Source organism: Orycteropus afer, unplaced genomic scaffold (genome assembly GCF_000298275.1).
Source record: "Orycteropus afer afer isolate SDZICR_OR568_19922 unplaced genomic scaffold, OryAfe1.0 scaffold00778, whole genome shotgun sequence".
Classification (NCBI taxonomy): Eukaryota; Metazoa; Chordata; class Mammalia; order Tubulidentata; family Orycteropodidae; genus Orycteropus; species Orycteropus afer.
This window is the reverse complement of record NW_006922365.1, coordinates 797,083-815,045: the sequence shown is the minus strand read 5'-3', so window position 1 is coordinate 815,045 and position 17,963 is coordinate 797,083. Positions and strand designations below refer to the sequence as shown.

At 38.1% G+C, this 17,963-nt stretch overlaps 1 protein-coding gene across 1 annotated transcript in view; it reads right to left on the bottom strand.

Annotated features, from left to right (window-relative positions):
• Positions 1-17,963, bottom strand: part of DEPDC1B (DEP domain containing 1B) — a 200,628-nt gene that overhangs the window by 69,606 nt on the left and 113,059 nt on the right. The window contains exons 3-5 of the mRNA XM_007957698.2: positions 15,768-15,903; positions 11,170-11,297; positions 10,017-10,147 (exon numbers count right to left, since the gene is read on the bottom strand). Of these exons, the coding sequence (XP_007955889.2) occupies positions 10,017-10,147; positions 11,170-11,297; positions 15,768-15,903 (395 nt within the window). The remainder of the gene's footprint in view (positions 1-10,016; positions 10,148-11,169; positions 11,298-15,767; positions 15,904-17,963) is intronic.

The window sequence follows — 17,963 nt, the reverse complement described above, 5'->3', positions numbered from 1 at the left end:
GGGAATCCTGAACTTCAAAGGGAAGGATAAAGGAGTGGATTAAATACCAACTAGTAGGAGAAATCACCACTCATCTGTCAGTTTTTTGCACTGTGGTGGCTTGTATATTGCTGTGAGGCTGAAGGCTTGCCACCAGTAGTACAAATACCAGCAGGGTCACCCATCATGGACAGGTTCCAGCAGAGCTTCCAAACTGCGACAGACTAGAAAGAAGAATGGGGCCATTGACTTCTGAAAGAATTGGCTACTGAAAACCATGTGAATAGCAGTGAAACAATGTCTGATATATTACTGGAAAACTTTATGAATAGCCATGAAACACTGTCTGATATAATGCTGTAAGATGAGCTCTTCAGGTTGGAAGGCACATAATATGACTGGGGAAGAGCTGCTCCTCAAAGTAGAGTCAACCTCAATGACATAGATGGAGTAAAGCTTTCTGGATCTTCATCTCCTGACGGGGCACAACTCAAAATGGGAAGAAACAGTTTCAAACATTCATTAACAACTGGAAGGTGGAATGTACAAAGTATGAGTCTAGGAAAATTGTAAGGGGACAAAATGAAATAGAATTCATGAAGATTGATATCCTAGGCATAACTGAGCTGAAATGGACTGGGACTGGCCATTTTGAATCAGACCATCATATGGTCTACTATGAGAATGACAAATTGAAAATGAATGGTGTTGCATTCATCATGAAAAAGAACATTGCAAAATCTATCCTGAAGTACAATACTGTCAGTGATAGAATAATATTCATACACCTACAAGGAAAGCCAGTTAACACAATTATTATGCAAATTAAAGCACAAACTACCAAAGCAAAAGATGAAGAAATTGAAGGCATTTACAAACATCTGCAGTCAGAAATTGACCAAACATGCAATCAAGAGGTATTGATGATTACTGGTGATTAGAATATGAAAGTTGGAAACAAAGAAGAATCATCTGTTGTTGGAAAATATGGCCTTGGTGACAGAAAAGATGCCAGAGTTCACAGGATAGAATTTTCTAAGACCAATGACTTATTCATTGCAAATACCTTTGATCAACAGCATATAAAGCTACTATACCTGTGAACCTCACCAGATGGAATACAGAGAAATCACATCAATTACATCGGTGGAAAGAGGCAATGGAGAAGTGCAATATCATCAGTCAAAACAAGGCCAGGAGCTGGTGGTGGAGAGAAATTGCTCATCTGCAAGTTCAGCTGAAGGTGAAATAAATTAAAACAAGTCCACAAGAGCCAAAATATATGACTTTGAGTATATCCCACCTGAATTGAGAGATCACCTGAAGAACAGACTGTATGCACTGAACACCAGTGACCAAAGAGACCAGACGAATTGTGCAATGACATCAAGAACATCATACATGAAGAAAGCAAAAGGTCATTAAATAGAAAGGAAAGGAAGAAAAGACCAGAGTGGATGTCAGAAGAGATTCTGAAACTTGCGCTTGAAAGGATAGTTAAAGCAAATGGAAGAAATGATAAAAGAGCTGAAAAGAAGATTTTCAAAGGGTAGCTCAAGAAAACAAAGTAAAGCATTATAATGAAATGTGCAAAGAACTAACATTAGAAAACCAAATAGGAAGAACATGCTCAGCGTTCCTCAAGCTGAAAGAATTGAAGGAAAAATTCAAGCCTCCCATTGCAATACTGAAGGAGTCTATGGGAAAAATATTGAACAATGCAGGAAGCATCAAAAGAAGATGGAAGAAATACAAAGAGTTACTGTACTGAAAAAGAATTGTCAACATTCAATCATTTCAGCATGTAGCATATGATCAAAAACCAATGGTATTGAAGGAAAAAGTCCAAGATGCACTAAAGGAATTGGTGGAAAACAAGGCTCTAGGAATTGATAGAATATCGATTGAAATGTTTCAACAAGTGGATATAGCATTGGAGATGCTTGTTTGTCTATGCCAGGAAACCTGGAGAACCAACTGGAATAAATCCATATTTATGCCTACTCCAAAGAAAGGTGATCCAACAGAATCTAGAAATTATCAAACAACAGTGTTAATATCACACACAAGTAAAATTTCACTGAAGATAATTCAAAAATGGTTGTGGTAGTACATTGAAAGGGAACTTCCAGAAATGCAAGCTGGATTCAGAAGAGGATGTACAATGAGGGATATCATTGCTGATGACAGATGAATCTTAGCTGAAAATAAGAACACCAGAAAGCTGTATACCTATGTTTCATTGACTATGTAAAGGCATTTAACTGTGTGGCTCATAACAAATCATCGATAACATTGTGAAGAGTAGGAATTCCAGAACACTGAATTGTGCTCATGAGGAACCTATACATAGACCAAAAGGCTGTTGTTCAAACAGAACAAGAGAATACTGAATGGTTTAAAATCAGGAAGGGCATGTATCAGGAGTGTATCCTTCTACCATACTTATTCAATGTGTATGCTGAGCAAATAATCCAAGAAGCTCGACCACAGGAAGAAGAACGTGGCATCAGGATTGGTGGAAGGGTAACTAACAATCTGCAATAGGCAGATGACATAATCTTGCTTGCTGAAAGTGAAGAGAACTTGAAGCACTTACTGATGAAGGTCAGCCACTACAGTCTTCAATATGGATCACACCTCAACATAAAGAAAAACAAAATCCTCCCAATTGGACCAATAAGTAACATCATGATAAATGGAGAAAAGATTGAAGTTATCAAACATTTCATTTTACTTAGATCCACAATCAACACTCATGGAAACAGCAGTCAAGAAATCAGACATAGACTTCTGCTAAGATGGCAGAATAGGCAGACACGCTACACAGACTCTCTTCAACAAAGAAAAGAGAAACTAATTGACAGAGATACAGAAGATAATTTTAGAATTCTGAGCTTTGAAAGGAAGTATACAGAAGTGGATGAGGCACAAACTAGTGGAAAAACATGAATGAAAACAGTGACTACAGGGATGATTGGAGCTGTGGACTGTCAGCTACTCTGATGGGACCAACGGCTTGAATATTTCCAAGTTGTGTCATGACCTGAGAATTGACCTAAAGATCAGCCCTAGTCACCAAAGGCTGCAGGGCCGACTGCGCTGGTGGCCTTTGACTAGGAAGGGAAACAGCAAGGAGGGAGACAACCTGAGCTGTGGACTTTCAGCTATCCAGAGGGCACAGCCATTTTGATTGCTTAGAAGCAGTGGCCATTTTGGATATTTTAATTTGGATATTTACCAAAGGCACAGCCATTTTTAATGTTTACAAGTGGTGGCCATTTTGGATATTTAAAGTGACTGAAGGTGCTGCCATTTTTAATGTTTACAAGGGGTGGCCATTGTGGACATTTAAAGTGACCCTCCAGCCACACCTCAGAAGGAAGGTTGGGAAATCTACTTCCATAGTGATACGGCCTTGGAAACCCAAGGAGGGGTTGCTATGAATCGGGTCCGACTTGATGGCACCTAACAACAACAACAACAAAGTGACTGAGGCCACAGCCATTTTGAATGTTTACAAGCAGTGGTCATATTGGGTTTTAAAGCGGCAGCATTCTGATTCAGATTCCAGGGACCTAAGAATAGGCTCTGTTTCCCAAGGATAGCAGGGACATACAGGAGGCTGACAACAGAAAAGGAGACAGGTGGTCAGTGTATAAGTGCTGCCAATTAGCAAATAGAAGAGCACAGTGTCCTGCTTACCTGGATAACATCCAAACAAAACAAAGAAAATGAAAATCTTGGGCAAGTCACTCCAACACATAATCACCAATTAAATACAAACACAAAAACATCACAATGTCTAGGAGACAACAGACCATCACAGTCCACACAAAGAAGCAAGATGAAGCAGGAAAAACAAGGGACCAGGATATAAACCCAGAACACATCACTGAGGCAGAATAGCATTGGAACTCCCTGATAAGAATTCAAAAGAATTACATTTAGGTACCTTCAATGGATTGAGATAGCTCAAGGAAAACACTGACAAAATTGAGGAAAACACAGACAAAACTCTATAAGAATTTTGAAAGACAATTCAAGAACAAAATGACAAAATAAATGAAAAATTAGAAATGATACAAAATCTACACCCAGAAATTCAGAACATTCATACTAAATTTTCAGAAATAGATAATACATTGAATGGGCAGAGGAGCAGAATTGAATCAATGGAAGACAGAATTACTGAGATTGAAGATAAATACCTCAATACTTCTTTGGAAAGGGATCAATCAGAAAAAAGATCAAAACAAAATGAAGAAAGCCTAAGGTTCATGTGGGATACCATCAGAAGAAATAACCTACATGTCATTGGAATTCCAGAACAGGAAGAGACAAAACCACAGAGAAAATTATCGAAGATTTGTTGGAAGAGAATCTTCCTAGTATGATGAAAGATGAGGATATACCCATTCAGGAAGTCCAATGAACCCCAAACAGGATAGACCCCAAAAGAAAATCACCAAGACATATCATTATCAAACTCACCAAAACCAAAGACAAAGAAAGAATCCTGAAAGCAGCATGGGAAAAATGAAGTTACCTACAAGGGGCAACCAATAAGTCTAAGCTTGGATTTCTTGGCAGAAACCATGCAAGTGAGAAGATAATGAGATGGTATATATAAAACCCTGAAAGTGAAAAATTTCCAATGAAGAGTTATAAACTCAGCAAAACTGTCCCTCAGATATGAGGGTGAAATTAGAACATTTCTAAATAAGCAGAAATTAAATTTTTTAAAACCAAACCAACCTTACAAGAGATCCTCAACAGAGTCCTTTGGATACAGAACCAACAACAGCTGACCATTAACAAACATGATGACATAATCCTGAAACTAAGCCAATTATGAAAGTATCCAAAGGGAACCAGAGACATGAATTGTCAAATGAGAACAACTACAAAACAAAATGAGGGAAGTTACAGAACTTCTAAATGGCAGGAAAGTCAAGACAACTGCAAGATAGAACAGACTGTTCTAAACTTGGGAAGAAAACTATAAATTCCAGGGTAACCGCAAAAGAAAAATGATAAACCTTTACATAAAAATTTAAAAAAGGACCAGCACAAGTATTTAGCAAATACTAAAACAATAGCAATGAAGGAAGTGATAACACATTTCATAAACAAAATGAGCTCAGCACAGAAAATTATAAGGAACAAAGAAATCAGAAACACCACGACAAAGCACGTAAAAAAATGACAGCAACAAATTTATACTTGTCGATAATTACATATCTGACAAGGGACTTATCTCTAGAATTTATAGAAAACTCCAACATATCAACAACAAAAAGATTAACAATCCAATTAGAAGATGAGCAGAAGATATGAATGGACACTTCACCAAAGAGTATATTCAGGAGGCCAGCAAATACATGAAGAAATGCTCACGATCATTAGCCATCACAGATATGCAAATCAAATCAACAATGAGATATCATCACACCTCAGCACTAATGGCAAAGTTCAACAAGACAAAAAATAATAAATGCAGGCAAGGATGCGGAGAGATTGGGACTTTCATACACTGCTGGTGGGACTGTTATATGATACAACCACTGTGGAAAACAGTATGGTGATTCCTTAAAAAGCTGGAATTAGAAATACCATTTGACCCAGCAATCCCATTATTACGTATATATCCTAAAGAAGTGAGAGCCAAGACAAGAACAGATATATGCACACCCATGTTCATTGCAGCACTATTTACAATAGCAAAAAGATGAAAACAATCTACATGCCTATTAATAGAAGAATGGATAACCAAACTATGGTACAAACAAACAATGGAATACTATGCAACTCTAAAGAATAATGTAGAATCTGCAAAACACCAAATAACATGGATGAATTTGGAGGACGTTATGCTAAGTGAAATAAGTCAATCAGAGAAGGACAAAAATTGTATTAGTTCACTATTATGAAAAGTCAAGGAAATATTTATATATGGAAGAAAACTTTCTTTGTTGGTTACCAGAGGTGGGAGGGGAGGAGAGGGAATATTGCAAACAAACAAAAAGATGCATTGATCATGTCACTTTAGTTTTGTGTATGTCACTGTACATAAATTATATTTCAATAAAATGTATTTAGAAGGAAAAAAATTAAGAAATCATACATAATATTGCACAAGGAAAATCTGCTGCAAAAGACCTCTTTAAAGTGTTGAAGAGCAAAGATGTCACTTTGAAGACTAAGGTGCCCCTAACCCAAGCCATGGTATTTTTTATCACCTCATATGCATGTAAGAACTAGACAATGAATAAGGAAGACCAGAGAATTGATCCATTTCAATTGTGATGTGGCGAAGAATACTGAAAATAACATGGACTGCCAGAAGAGTGAATAAATCTATCCTGGAAGAAATGCAACTGGAATGCTCCTTAGAAGCGAGAACAACCAGATTTTGTCTCACCTACTTTGGTCATGTTGGCAGAAGGAACCAATCCCTGGAAGAGGGCATCATGCTTGGTAAAGTTGAGGGTCAGAGAAAAAGGGGAAGACCCTCAATGAGATAAATAGACTGACACAGTGACTGCAACGACGGATTCAAATACAGCAAGTCTTGTGAGGACGATGCAACATTTCGTTTTGTTGTACGTAGGGTAGCTGTGAGTCATCATTGCTTCGACGACTTCTAACAACAACAACATTAGAAGAAACTGAATGAAAAAAGCAAATAATGAGACAAACCAAGTGTAGTGGCGCGATTGGTCATCAACCTGATAATCTGCTCCACTTGATGAGGACTGCACAGGCAACCACACTGGTGGCTGGTGATCAGAAAGCAACTGTGCCCACATGACTCAACCACATCCACACATCCTGCAGCCCTATGCACTGGGTGAGGGCCACCCCCTGCTTATGTACCAAATGACCAACAGTAGACAGTGATTGATATCAGCCCAACCCACCCTCAACTGCTCCACATGGACAGCTACAGAGATCTGTGCACACATTTTCATCCTCTATCCCATTCACCAGGAAACAGGTGGTAAGTGTCTAAGTGCTGCCAAAGCAGCAAATAGAGTAGCATACCATCCCTACTCACTTGGATATGTCAAAAACAAATAAAGCAGGAGGAAAAAAACAAACCTGGCAAATCATAAAATATACAATCACCAATTAAATAAAAATACAACAACATCACAATGTCTCCAAGACAAGTGATAACCCTAGTTCACACAAAGAAGCAAGATAAAGTAATATAAACAGGGGGCCAGAATACAGAGCCAGAAAAAAACCCTGAGGAAGAAGTGGCAATGGAATTACCTGATAAGGAATTCAAAGAACTATATGTACATAACTTCAGCAGATTAAGATACAGATCAAGGAAAACACAGACAACACTCTAAAAGAATTCAGGAAAAAAATATAAGAACAATCTGAGACATAAATAAAAAATTAGAAACCATACAAAAACAGCAAACAGAAATCCAGAAGATTAATACTAAGATTTTAGGAATATACAATACACTGAAAGGGCAAAGGAACAGAATCAAATCAATGGAAGATAGAATTAGTGAAATTGAAGACAAATTTCTCAGTACTACTGTGTTAAGGAATGTTGTTGTTGTTGTTATGTGCCATCGAGTCGGCCCCGACTCATAGTGACCCCTCCTTGGGTTTCCAAGGCAGTATCACTACGGAAGTAGGATTGTCCAACCTTCCTTCCGAGGAGTAAAAAGAACAAAAAAATGAAGAAAGCCTAAGATTTATGTGGGACACCATCAATAGTAATAACTTACATGCAATCAGAATTCCAAAATGAGAAGAGATAAATAAATCCTAGAAAAAACTGTTGACTATTTGATGAATGAGAACTTCCTTAATATGATGAAAGATGGGAAGATATACATCCAAAAAGTTCAACGAACCCCAAATAGGGCAGATCCCATAAGAAAATCACCAAGACATACCATAATAAAACTTTCCAAAACCAAAGACAAAGAACACTGAAAGCAGCAGGGAACAAAACAAAACGTTACCTAAAAAGGGAAACCAGTAAGAATAAGCTCTGATTTCTTAGCAGAAACCATGCAGGCAAGAAGGCAATAGGATGACATATGTAAGACCCTGAAAGAAAAAAAAATGTTAACCAAGAATCATACATGTTGTTGTTGTTGTTGTTACATGTCATCAAGTTGGACCCGACTCATAGTGACCCCTCCTTGGGTTTCTTAGGCAGTATAACTACGGAAGTAGATTGCCTCATCTTCCTTCCGAGGAGTGGTTGGTGGGTTTGAACCACCAGCCTTCTGGTTAGCAGTCAAGTGCCTTAGGCAATCATACATATACCCAGCAAAACTGCCCCTCAAATATGACAGGAAAATAAGGTCAACTAGAATAATATAGTACACAAAAACACTATTCTACATCCTACTTTGATGACTGGGATCTTAAAAGCTTGCAAGCGCCCATCTAAGATGCAACTATTGGTCTCTATTTTTCTGGAGCACAGAGGAGTGAAGAAAATCAAAGACACATGGAAACAATTACACCAAGGGACCAGTAGACCATGGGAACCTCAGTGTACATGACCCTGAGACCACATGAACTAGATGGTGCCTGCCCCCCAATGCCAACAACTCACAAAGCAATCAGAATTAGAGATCCTGGATATAGTGGGGGAAAAAATGTGGACCAAAACTCAAAATCATAAAAAAGGCCAGGTTTCCTAGTCTGATAAAGACTAGTGAGATCCCTGAGACCATGGCCCCTAGTCACACTTCTTGTCTAGAATTGAACTCAGTCCCATCGCTTAACTTTCAGCCAAACTGTACACATGCCTACCAGGTGACCAATTACACCAGCTAAGTTCACTCCTTAGAACAATCAACCATGGGAAATCAAAAGAGCAGCATTTGCACAGGGAGAAAGCTCAGAAGGTAGGAATGCAAAGGAAAAAAGGACGCAGGGAAAAGGTAATCACAGGGAAGAAGTGGGAAGAGAACTGTTACACTGTGGAGATTTCAATCAATGTCACAAAACAAAATGTGTATGAACTGTTGAATGAAAAATGAATATTCTCTGAAAACTTTCACCCAAATCACAATATACAGTTGTTTAAAAAAAAAAAAAAAAGATTACCGCCTAGGAAATCCTATGGAGTAGTTCTACTCTGTCATATATAGTCACAGTGAGTCAGAATTAACCTGACAGTGCACAACAAAAACAGGATAGGTACCATGACCATATTTTTCCAAATCAAAAGCCAGGAGAGGTGGCTGCCAAAACATTTCCTCTTTTCTGATTTGTATACCAGCTTAGATGAAAAGGTATAAAAAATTAAAATTTCTTTGTCATTTAAAAAGCTACATTTATTAAAAGAAAAAAATAATTTTAAATTATTTAAGAGAAAAAAATGACATAAATCAAGATAATCCCAGAAAATTTGACATAGAGATACCATAATGAAAAGGTAAACAATTACTTAATTCAATCAGATCCAGGACTCACCTGAAAACTAACCAAACTCCCAGTTAGTTCTCAAACTTACTCACTTTTCAAGGATCTTCCTGGGGTAATATGGTGGCACCTAATGTCCAGTGAGGAATCCATGGGTGACACAAATGGTTAAGTGCTCAGCTACTAAACTATAGGTTGCTGGTTCAGATCTGCCCACAGGTGCTTCAGAAGAAAGACCTGGCAATCTACTTCCAAAAGATCAGAGGCCTTGACAACCCTATGGAACACAGTTCTACTGTGACTCATGTGCGGTCACCATGACTTGGAATCGACTCAACAGGAACTGGTTTGGTTTTTGGTTTAATGCTCAATGTTACTAACATTAAACTAGCCCCTGGATGAATTTTGCTAAAGTGCCTGAACACTCATTCTTCTATGACATTTCCTTAATCCAAATAATTTTAAAAAGTATTAAATGAGAGGAAGATATATGTAATGAGGGAGTGCTTTTTATTTAAAGAAAATAAAAACTAGAGTTTAGGCAAGGATTGAACAAAAGCTGATGGACTCATGCAGTCAGCATTGGGTCAAACCAGAATAAAATGATTTAATGCACTTACTTGACTTGTCATCAAGGATAACAACTCCCTGCTTGCTAACACTATATACATTATGGATGATGAACTTGGAGTTGATAAGTTTGCTGTCTAAAACTTCTTCTAAGGAGTGCAGGCCAAGGATTTTCTGTAAACTATAAAAATAAATAATAAATTAGCTACTTTTAAAAAATCATTTTTATCAAAAAAACAACAACTGGTACTGCAAAAGATCAACCTTTTGAATGCATTATTTTCATGTATTACCCACTGTCTTTGTGGCGCAAAACGATTAAAAATTGAGTATGACAAAAACGAACTTAAAAGATACCCTTCACCATTAGTATAGTCCTTCACTAATTTTAATAACCCAATATCCTGAGTAACAAGGAAATAATTTTATATGTAAAAATATTATAAATAACAAAAGCTGATTTATTCAATGATGAGAAACTGCTACAAGTACATTTTTATGAGTAAAAAAACTTTACCTGTGTTGTTGTTATGTGCCATCGAGTCGGACCCGACTCATAGAGACCCCGCCTTGGGTTTCCAAGGCAGTATCACTGCAGAAGTAGATTGCCCAACCTTCCTTCCGAGGAGTGGCTCGTGGGTTTGAACCACCAGCCTTCTGGTTAGCAGTCAAGTGCCTTAGCCACTATGCTACCAGAGCTCCTTTACCTGAAGTACATCAAATATATAGGAAACCAGACTTTCCATGAGTCTCATTAAGTTTAAGATTTCTTAAAAGCTTTTAAATTCCTGTTTTTAACTATTATATAAATGACAATAGACAATTCCTACAATTCTGTTAAATTGGTTTTGCTACTAGTAGCATAGTACTTAAGGTACTTGACTGCTAACCAGAAGGCTCGCAGTTCAAACCCACCAGCCACTCCTCGGAATGAAGGTTGGGCAATCTACTTCCGCAGTGATACCGCCTCGGAAACTCAAGGAGGGGTCGCTATGAGTCGGGTCCGGCTCGACAGCAAATAACAACAACAAAGCAGCATAGCTATAAATCATACAATCAAAAGTTGAATGTCGAATTTTTTATACAGAATTCCAAAAAATTAAACATGCAGAGAGTAGTAGAGAAGCAAAAAAAAGAACAAAAAAAGACTCACTGAAAGTTCTCATCGATATCAATATAAAAAGTAGAAACCAATGCACATACTGTGATAACGTCATAGACTTCCATATCTCTTCTATATTGGCCTCTGTCAGCTGTCTGCGGTGGATGAGACGGCAGGTGGGCACCTCTCCAATAGCAATACTGTGACGCTTGTACCACATCTCAGAATTCTAATTGAGAAAAAGATTACACATTTTTCAATATAAAATGGTATCATTTTATTAGAAATTTCTTTCATATGGTTATTTATTATTTGATTTAAAATAATAACTAGGAATATAAACAACTTTGTATGGATTTCAGAGGAGTGGCTGTTGTTAGTCGCTGTGGAGTCAACCTCCAACTCGTGGCAACCCATGCACAATGTGACAAAATGTCACCCTGTCCTGCGCCATCCCATGATCGCTGCAGAACAGAACACTGTGATGCACAGGGCTTTTTTTTCACTCGCTGATTTTGTGGAAATAGATTGTCCAGCTAGGGAGTAGACATTTCCTTGCGATTCTATCTTAGTTCGTAAGCTCCAGTGAAACCTGTTTAGCATCATAGCAACATGAAAACCTCAATAACAGATGGGTGGTAGCTGTGCATGAGGTTGTATCAGCCAGAATAGTATCTAGATCCTCACATGAAAGGTGAGAATTCTACCACCGAACCTCTATTGACCTCCTCAGAGAAGTAAAGTAAGACTTTTTAAGATCAGGTCATATTTTAAATGAATATTCATAAATTATAAACCAGCCATGACAATATGCATGACATTAAAAAAAAAAAAAACCTCATTGCTGTTGAGTCGGATCCAACTCATAGTGACCCCTCCTTGGGTTTCCGAGGCAGTGTCACTACAAAAGTAGATTGCCCAATCTTTCTTCCGAGGCACTTTTCCTGTTGGAGGAAAATCAATTAAGTACCAGTGAAATGCTTCAAAAATAAGTGGAGGAATACCTATCCAAATTCATGCACTGTCCAAATTGAGTGATATTTTAAAATAAAATTAAAATTAATTTTTAAAAATTAAAGTATATTACTTTCAAGATTCTCTGATTTTTAATAAGCAAAGATCCAACACATACAATATTGGATAGTGGGACCCTGACCTTTGGCACCCACAAAAAAGTGGGAAAAACAAGAGCTCAACAAGGGCAGCCCAAAGATGGTAAAGAAAAGAGAAGAATGAATTCCCAGGCAGTTATTATCATTAACTCTTTTTGACAGAGAAAAGCTAAAACTTAGGATAAATAATTTGCCCAAAGTCCCACAGCTTTACCACCTCATAATCCTAATACCTTATGTTCTGGTTACTTAATGCTGCTCTGACAAGAATATACCACAAATGGGATGGCTTGAATAAACAGGAGTTTATTCTCTTACAGTTTAAAGGCTTTCAGTACAAGTTGAAAGTGCCAAGCTCTAGAGGCTGGCTGAAAGCCCCTCAACCTTGGCCTTCTGCTCTGCCTCCTGCTCCCAACCCACTGAAGCTAGAGGCTTTTCTTCATTCAGACAGCTGCTGGCTGCTGAGACTGACAAGCCCAAGGTTGACAAGTAAAAAGACATAGCCCCGATGTTACCAAACCACAGGGCAGGCCATTAATTCAAGTCAACTGAAAGTCCCAAAGTCGGCAGAGCAAAACAGGCTGCTGACACGGCCACATGCAGGGTTTCAACGTGCCTTAAACTAGAGACCATTCCCAAGGTTTCTCCTTATATACAAGAAGTAGACCATATCCCTAAAGCAGCTACTCAGCTGCTTCCAGTAGATTCCACTATGGAGTTGATTACCAGTCTCATCATGGGGAATACTGTATCCAGCTGCCCAGCTCTCAACCAGGCCCAGCCAAGTTGACACACAAACGGAACTACCACAACTTACTTCTCACATTTAGGCTGCTTGACTTAATTTATTAACACTTCCCTTTGGTAATCTCAGAGAAGAAGGCTGAACTTTTAAAAGCAAAACATATAAAAAATAATTTACAAAAGAATTTCTATAATAGTTTTTTTCCATAGGTAGTATTACTCACAGTCATCATGTCAGTTCAACTCATAGCAACCACTTCTTGGGTTTCTGAGGTGGTATCTCTATGGAAGTAGATTGCCCAATCTTCCTTCCGAGGAGCGGCTGGTGGGTTTGAACTGCCAGCCTTCTGGTTAGCAGTCAAATGCCTTAGGCACTATGCCACCAGAGCTCCCAAAGGTAGTATTATAGTAAAATATTATAAATTTGGAAATAAAAGACTAAGAAAATTGGATTTTGTTTTCAGAATTACTAATCTATCAAATAAAATTCAAAGACCACATGGATTTCTGAATTTTTTTTTAAGTATCTAAATTAAGGCTTTTGTTTTTGAAGATATATAAGTGGTTGCATTTGCCTAAAAAACCCACTTTTAAAACTTATCCTAGAGAAATACTCATGGATATATTCAAATATTTATCTGTAAAGATGTCTCTGACTACCAGTTTTTGTTGTTGTTGTTGTTGCTTGGTGTCGTCGAGTCATCTCCGACTCATAGTGACCCTATGAGAATGAAACACTGCCCGGTCCTGTGCCAGCCTCACGATTCTTGCTATACCTGAGCCCATCACCACAACCACTGTGTGAATTCATCTCGTTGAAGGCCTTCCCCTACTTTGTTGACCATCTACTTTATCAAGCATGATGTCATTCTCCAGGGAATGGTTCCTTCTAACAACATGACCAAGTAGATGAGACGAAGCCTGGCTGTTCTCACTTCCAAGGAGGTTTCAGCTGTACTTCTTCCAGGGCAGATTTGTTAGTTCTTTTAGCAGACCATGGTAATCTTAGCATTCTTCTCCAATACCACAACTCAAAAGCATCAACTCTTCTTTGGTCTTCCTTATTTATTGTCCAGTTCTCACATGCATAAAAGGCAATTGAAAATACCATGGCTTGGGTTAGGCACACCTTAGTCTTTAAGGAGACATCCTTGCTCTTCAGCACTTGAAAGAGGTCTTTTGCAGCAGATTTGCCCAATGCAATACGTCATCTGATGTCTTCACCGCTGCTTCCATTGGTGTTGATTGTAGAACCAAGTAGTACAAAGTCCTTGACAATTTCTATCTTTTCTCCATTTATCGTGAAGCTGTTTATTAGACCAGTTATGAGGATTTTTGTTTTCTTTATATTGAGGTGTAAAATATACCAATGTTTATAAACTGAAAAACTGGAAATACCATACAAATCTAACAATAAGGGCCTAGATAAAACAACATATATCACTTTCATCAGTGATACTGAAATATTAAAAATGTCAAATTTTTAATAACTAAAAGAATGGACATAATACACTGTTATAAGGGGAAAAAAAATGTAGGTTACAAAATAGTTCACCGTGATCTCATTTTTATGTCAAAATATACACAGGGAAAAAAGATACATACCAAAAATCATAATAACAGCAATTCTCTCTGGCTGATATCATAGCTACTTATTTTTTTCTTTTTCCTTGTTACTGTCTTTCAGTTGTATGATACCATTCTGAAGTACTCTTAGATCACTATTATTACATACGGGACTGACAGTGTTGAGGGTTGAATGTACCCCACAAAAAGATATGTTGAAGTCCTAATCCCTGGTACCTATGAATGTGACCTTACTTGGAAACAAGGTCTTTGCAGATGTAAATGAGGTCATACTGAATTAGGATAGTGTCTTAGTTTCTTGGTGTTGCTATAACAGAAATATCCCATGTGGGTGGCTTTAACAAATAGAAACATGCTTTCTCACAGTTGGAGGTCAGAAGTCAGGGCACTGGCTCTAGGGAAGGTTTTTGCCGTCAGTTCTGGGGAAGGTCCTTGTCTGTTCTCAGCTTCTGTTCTTGGGCTCCTTGGTGATCTTCATGTGGCATGCCATCTATGTTGCCCCATCTTTGCTTCTTTACTTCTGTACCTAATCTGCTCCTTTTATCTCTCCAAAGTGATTGATTTAAGACACACTTACACTGATATGTCATCATTAACGTAACAAAGAAAACCAATTCCCAAATGGGAATACATCCAGATATAAAAGTAGTCCTACTTCTATCCTTGAGAATTTATATAGGAAAAAAAAAAAAAAAAAAACCACTGCTGTCAAGTCAATTTTGACTCATACAGACTGTCTAACAGAGTAGACTGTCTCATAGGGTTTCCAAAGTTATAGTCTTCATGGAAAGAGACTGCCACATCTTTCTCCCACAGAGCGGCTGGTGATTTGAATTGCCAATCAGCCTTTCAGTTCACAGTTGAGTGCTTAACCACAGGTATAGGGGTTAGGATTTACAACATACTTTTGGGGGGCACAATTCAATCCATAACTGATGGTCCTAATCCAATGAGCGGTGTCCTTATAAGAAGAGAAGAGACACAGAAGGAGAATGGGCATGGGAAGATGTCGACCAAGATTGGAGTTATGCTACCACAAGCACAATCCAAGGACTGCTAGTGCCACCAGAAGCAAGGGGAGGTTCTCCTAGACTGTGAGAGAATAAATATCTATCGTTTTAAACTTAGTCTATGGTAATTTGTTACAGCAACCTCAGGAAACTCATAGTGCCGGAAAAGGAGACCTAGTCTGGTGACTCACAAACTGTTTCTCCCAGCTGCCTGCCTGTGGTCTGTCTTTGGCCAATAGCACTTACCATAACAATTGGCTTTACTGGGATGTTCTCTTGTGATGTGCCTGAGGGGAGATCATTCCATTCTGGAAACTTAATAACATCCTTTTGGTAGGAGGGCTTCTTTGGATATGGCTTCAGGGGTGAGGAAGGAGGAAACCTAAAATCAAGAAAATATTCTCTATTATTTCAATCATTGGGAGACAAAGATATTTAACAATAGTCCTACTTCTTGTATCCTTGAGAATTTATATAGCAATTCCAAATCTCAGATAATAAACTCATACTTAATCAAATCGTTGTTGTTGTTGTTAGGTGCCATCACATTGACTACAACTCATAGCAACCCTATATACAACAGAATGAAATACTGCTTGGTTTTGTACCAGCCTCACAGTCCTTGCTATACCTGAGCCCATCACTGTACCCACGGTGTCAGTCTATCTCATTGAGGGTCTTCCCCTTTTTTGATGACCCTCAGCTTTATCAAGCATGATGTCCTTCTCCAGCGAATAGTGCCTTCAGACATGGCCAAAGTAGGTGAGACCAAGTCTGGCCATTCTCACTTCCAGGAAGCATTCCAGCTGCACTTTCTCCGTGACAGATCTGCTCATTCTTTTGGCAGTCAATGGCATTTTCAGTATTCTTTGCCAACACCACACTCAAAAGCATCAACTCTTCTTCAGTCTTCCTTATTCATTGTCCAGCTTTCACAAGCACATGAGGCAACTGAAAATACCATGGCTTGTGTTAGGAGCACCTTAGTCTTCAAAGAGATAACTTTGTTTTCCAGCACTTTAAAGAGGTCTTTTGCAGCAGTTTTGCTCAGTGAGATCCATCATCTGATTTCCTGACTGCTGTTTCCATTGGTGTTGATTGTAGAACCAAGTAATATGAAATCTTTGACAACTTCAATCTTCTCTCCATTTATCATGATACTGCTTATTGGTCCAGTGGTGAGGATTTTCATCTTCTTTATGTTGAGATGTAATCCATACTGCAGACTGTAGTCTTTAATCTTCATCAGTAAATGTGTCAAGTCCTCTTCACTTTCAACAAGCATGGTTGTGTCTCATCTGCATATTGCAGTTTGGTAATGAGTCTTCCTTCAATCCTGATATCACATTCTTCTTCATATAGTCCAGCTTCTTGGATTATTTGTTCAGCATACAGATTGAATAAGTAATCATACCCAACAATAATATGCATAGTTTTAAATAATATTCATTTGTTATGTCCATTTATGGAGAAAAGTAGGAATCAGATACACGACACATTTTTAAAATAAGTAAGTAAAAGCTGTTTTCTTATTACATGAAGTAAAAGCTGTTTTCTTATTACTTGATTTTCATGATTAAAGATGTTCTTAATGGAATACTAGGGTAGGCCATTTCTTTCAACCAGCTGAAGTCCTTACTCCTCAGAAGGAAGGTTGGGCAATCTACTTCCGTAGTGATATAGCCTTGGAAATCCAAGGAGCGGTCGCTATGAGTCAGGTCTAACTTGACGGCACTCAATAACAACAAAGTCCTTACTGGCTCATAACTCAAATCAAAATTTATAGATGACAAATATGCAAATAGAGATTATTGATAAAGAAATCCGCAGTACTACTTGCTGAGAAATAATATATTAACACAAAAAATCATTTGGCCTAATGTTCAATTTTATAACTATTTCTAATAAAGATTAATCTTTCTTCTCCAGATATCCAACACTTCACACTGAGATTGAAGTTTCAGTCTAGAAATCCATCTTGTAAAGAGCCAGACAGCTGCCCTTTGTTTCCATTCTTCGTTTCTGCACTCCCTCCCTGTTCCTAAGCCTCCTAATTCTCCTCAGCACAGCAGCCTAAATTCTAGCTCTTTCAACTGACCTAGGCCATGCTGGATAGAGAACAACAGAAAGGTAATTAAACATACATTTTTCAGAAGATCTTATTCTATTAGTTTGTTAGGAAAGAATATGATCAGATTTTTAAAAAATGCAAAAACTCTAGGTCATGACATCATTCCAGGAGTCAACAGATCGTTGACTTTTTATTTTGGTCTGTTGTTGTTTTAAGCCACATTAAAAACTTAAACATACAGAGAAATACCAGAAATTGGTGTAATTTTGTTGTTGTTAAGTGCCGTCAAGTCGTTTCCGACTCATAGCGACCCCATGCACAGCAGAACGAAACACTGCCCGATCCCGCACCAGCCCCACAATCCCTGCTAT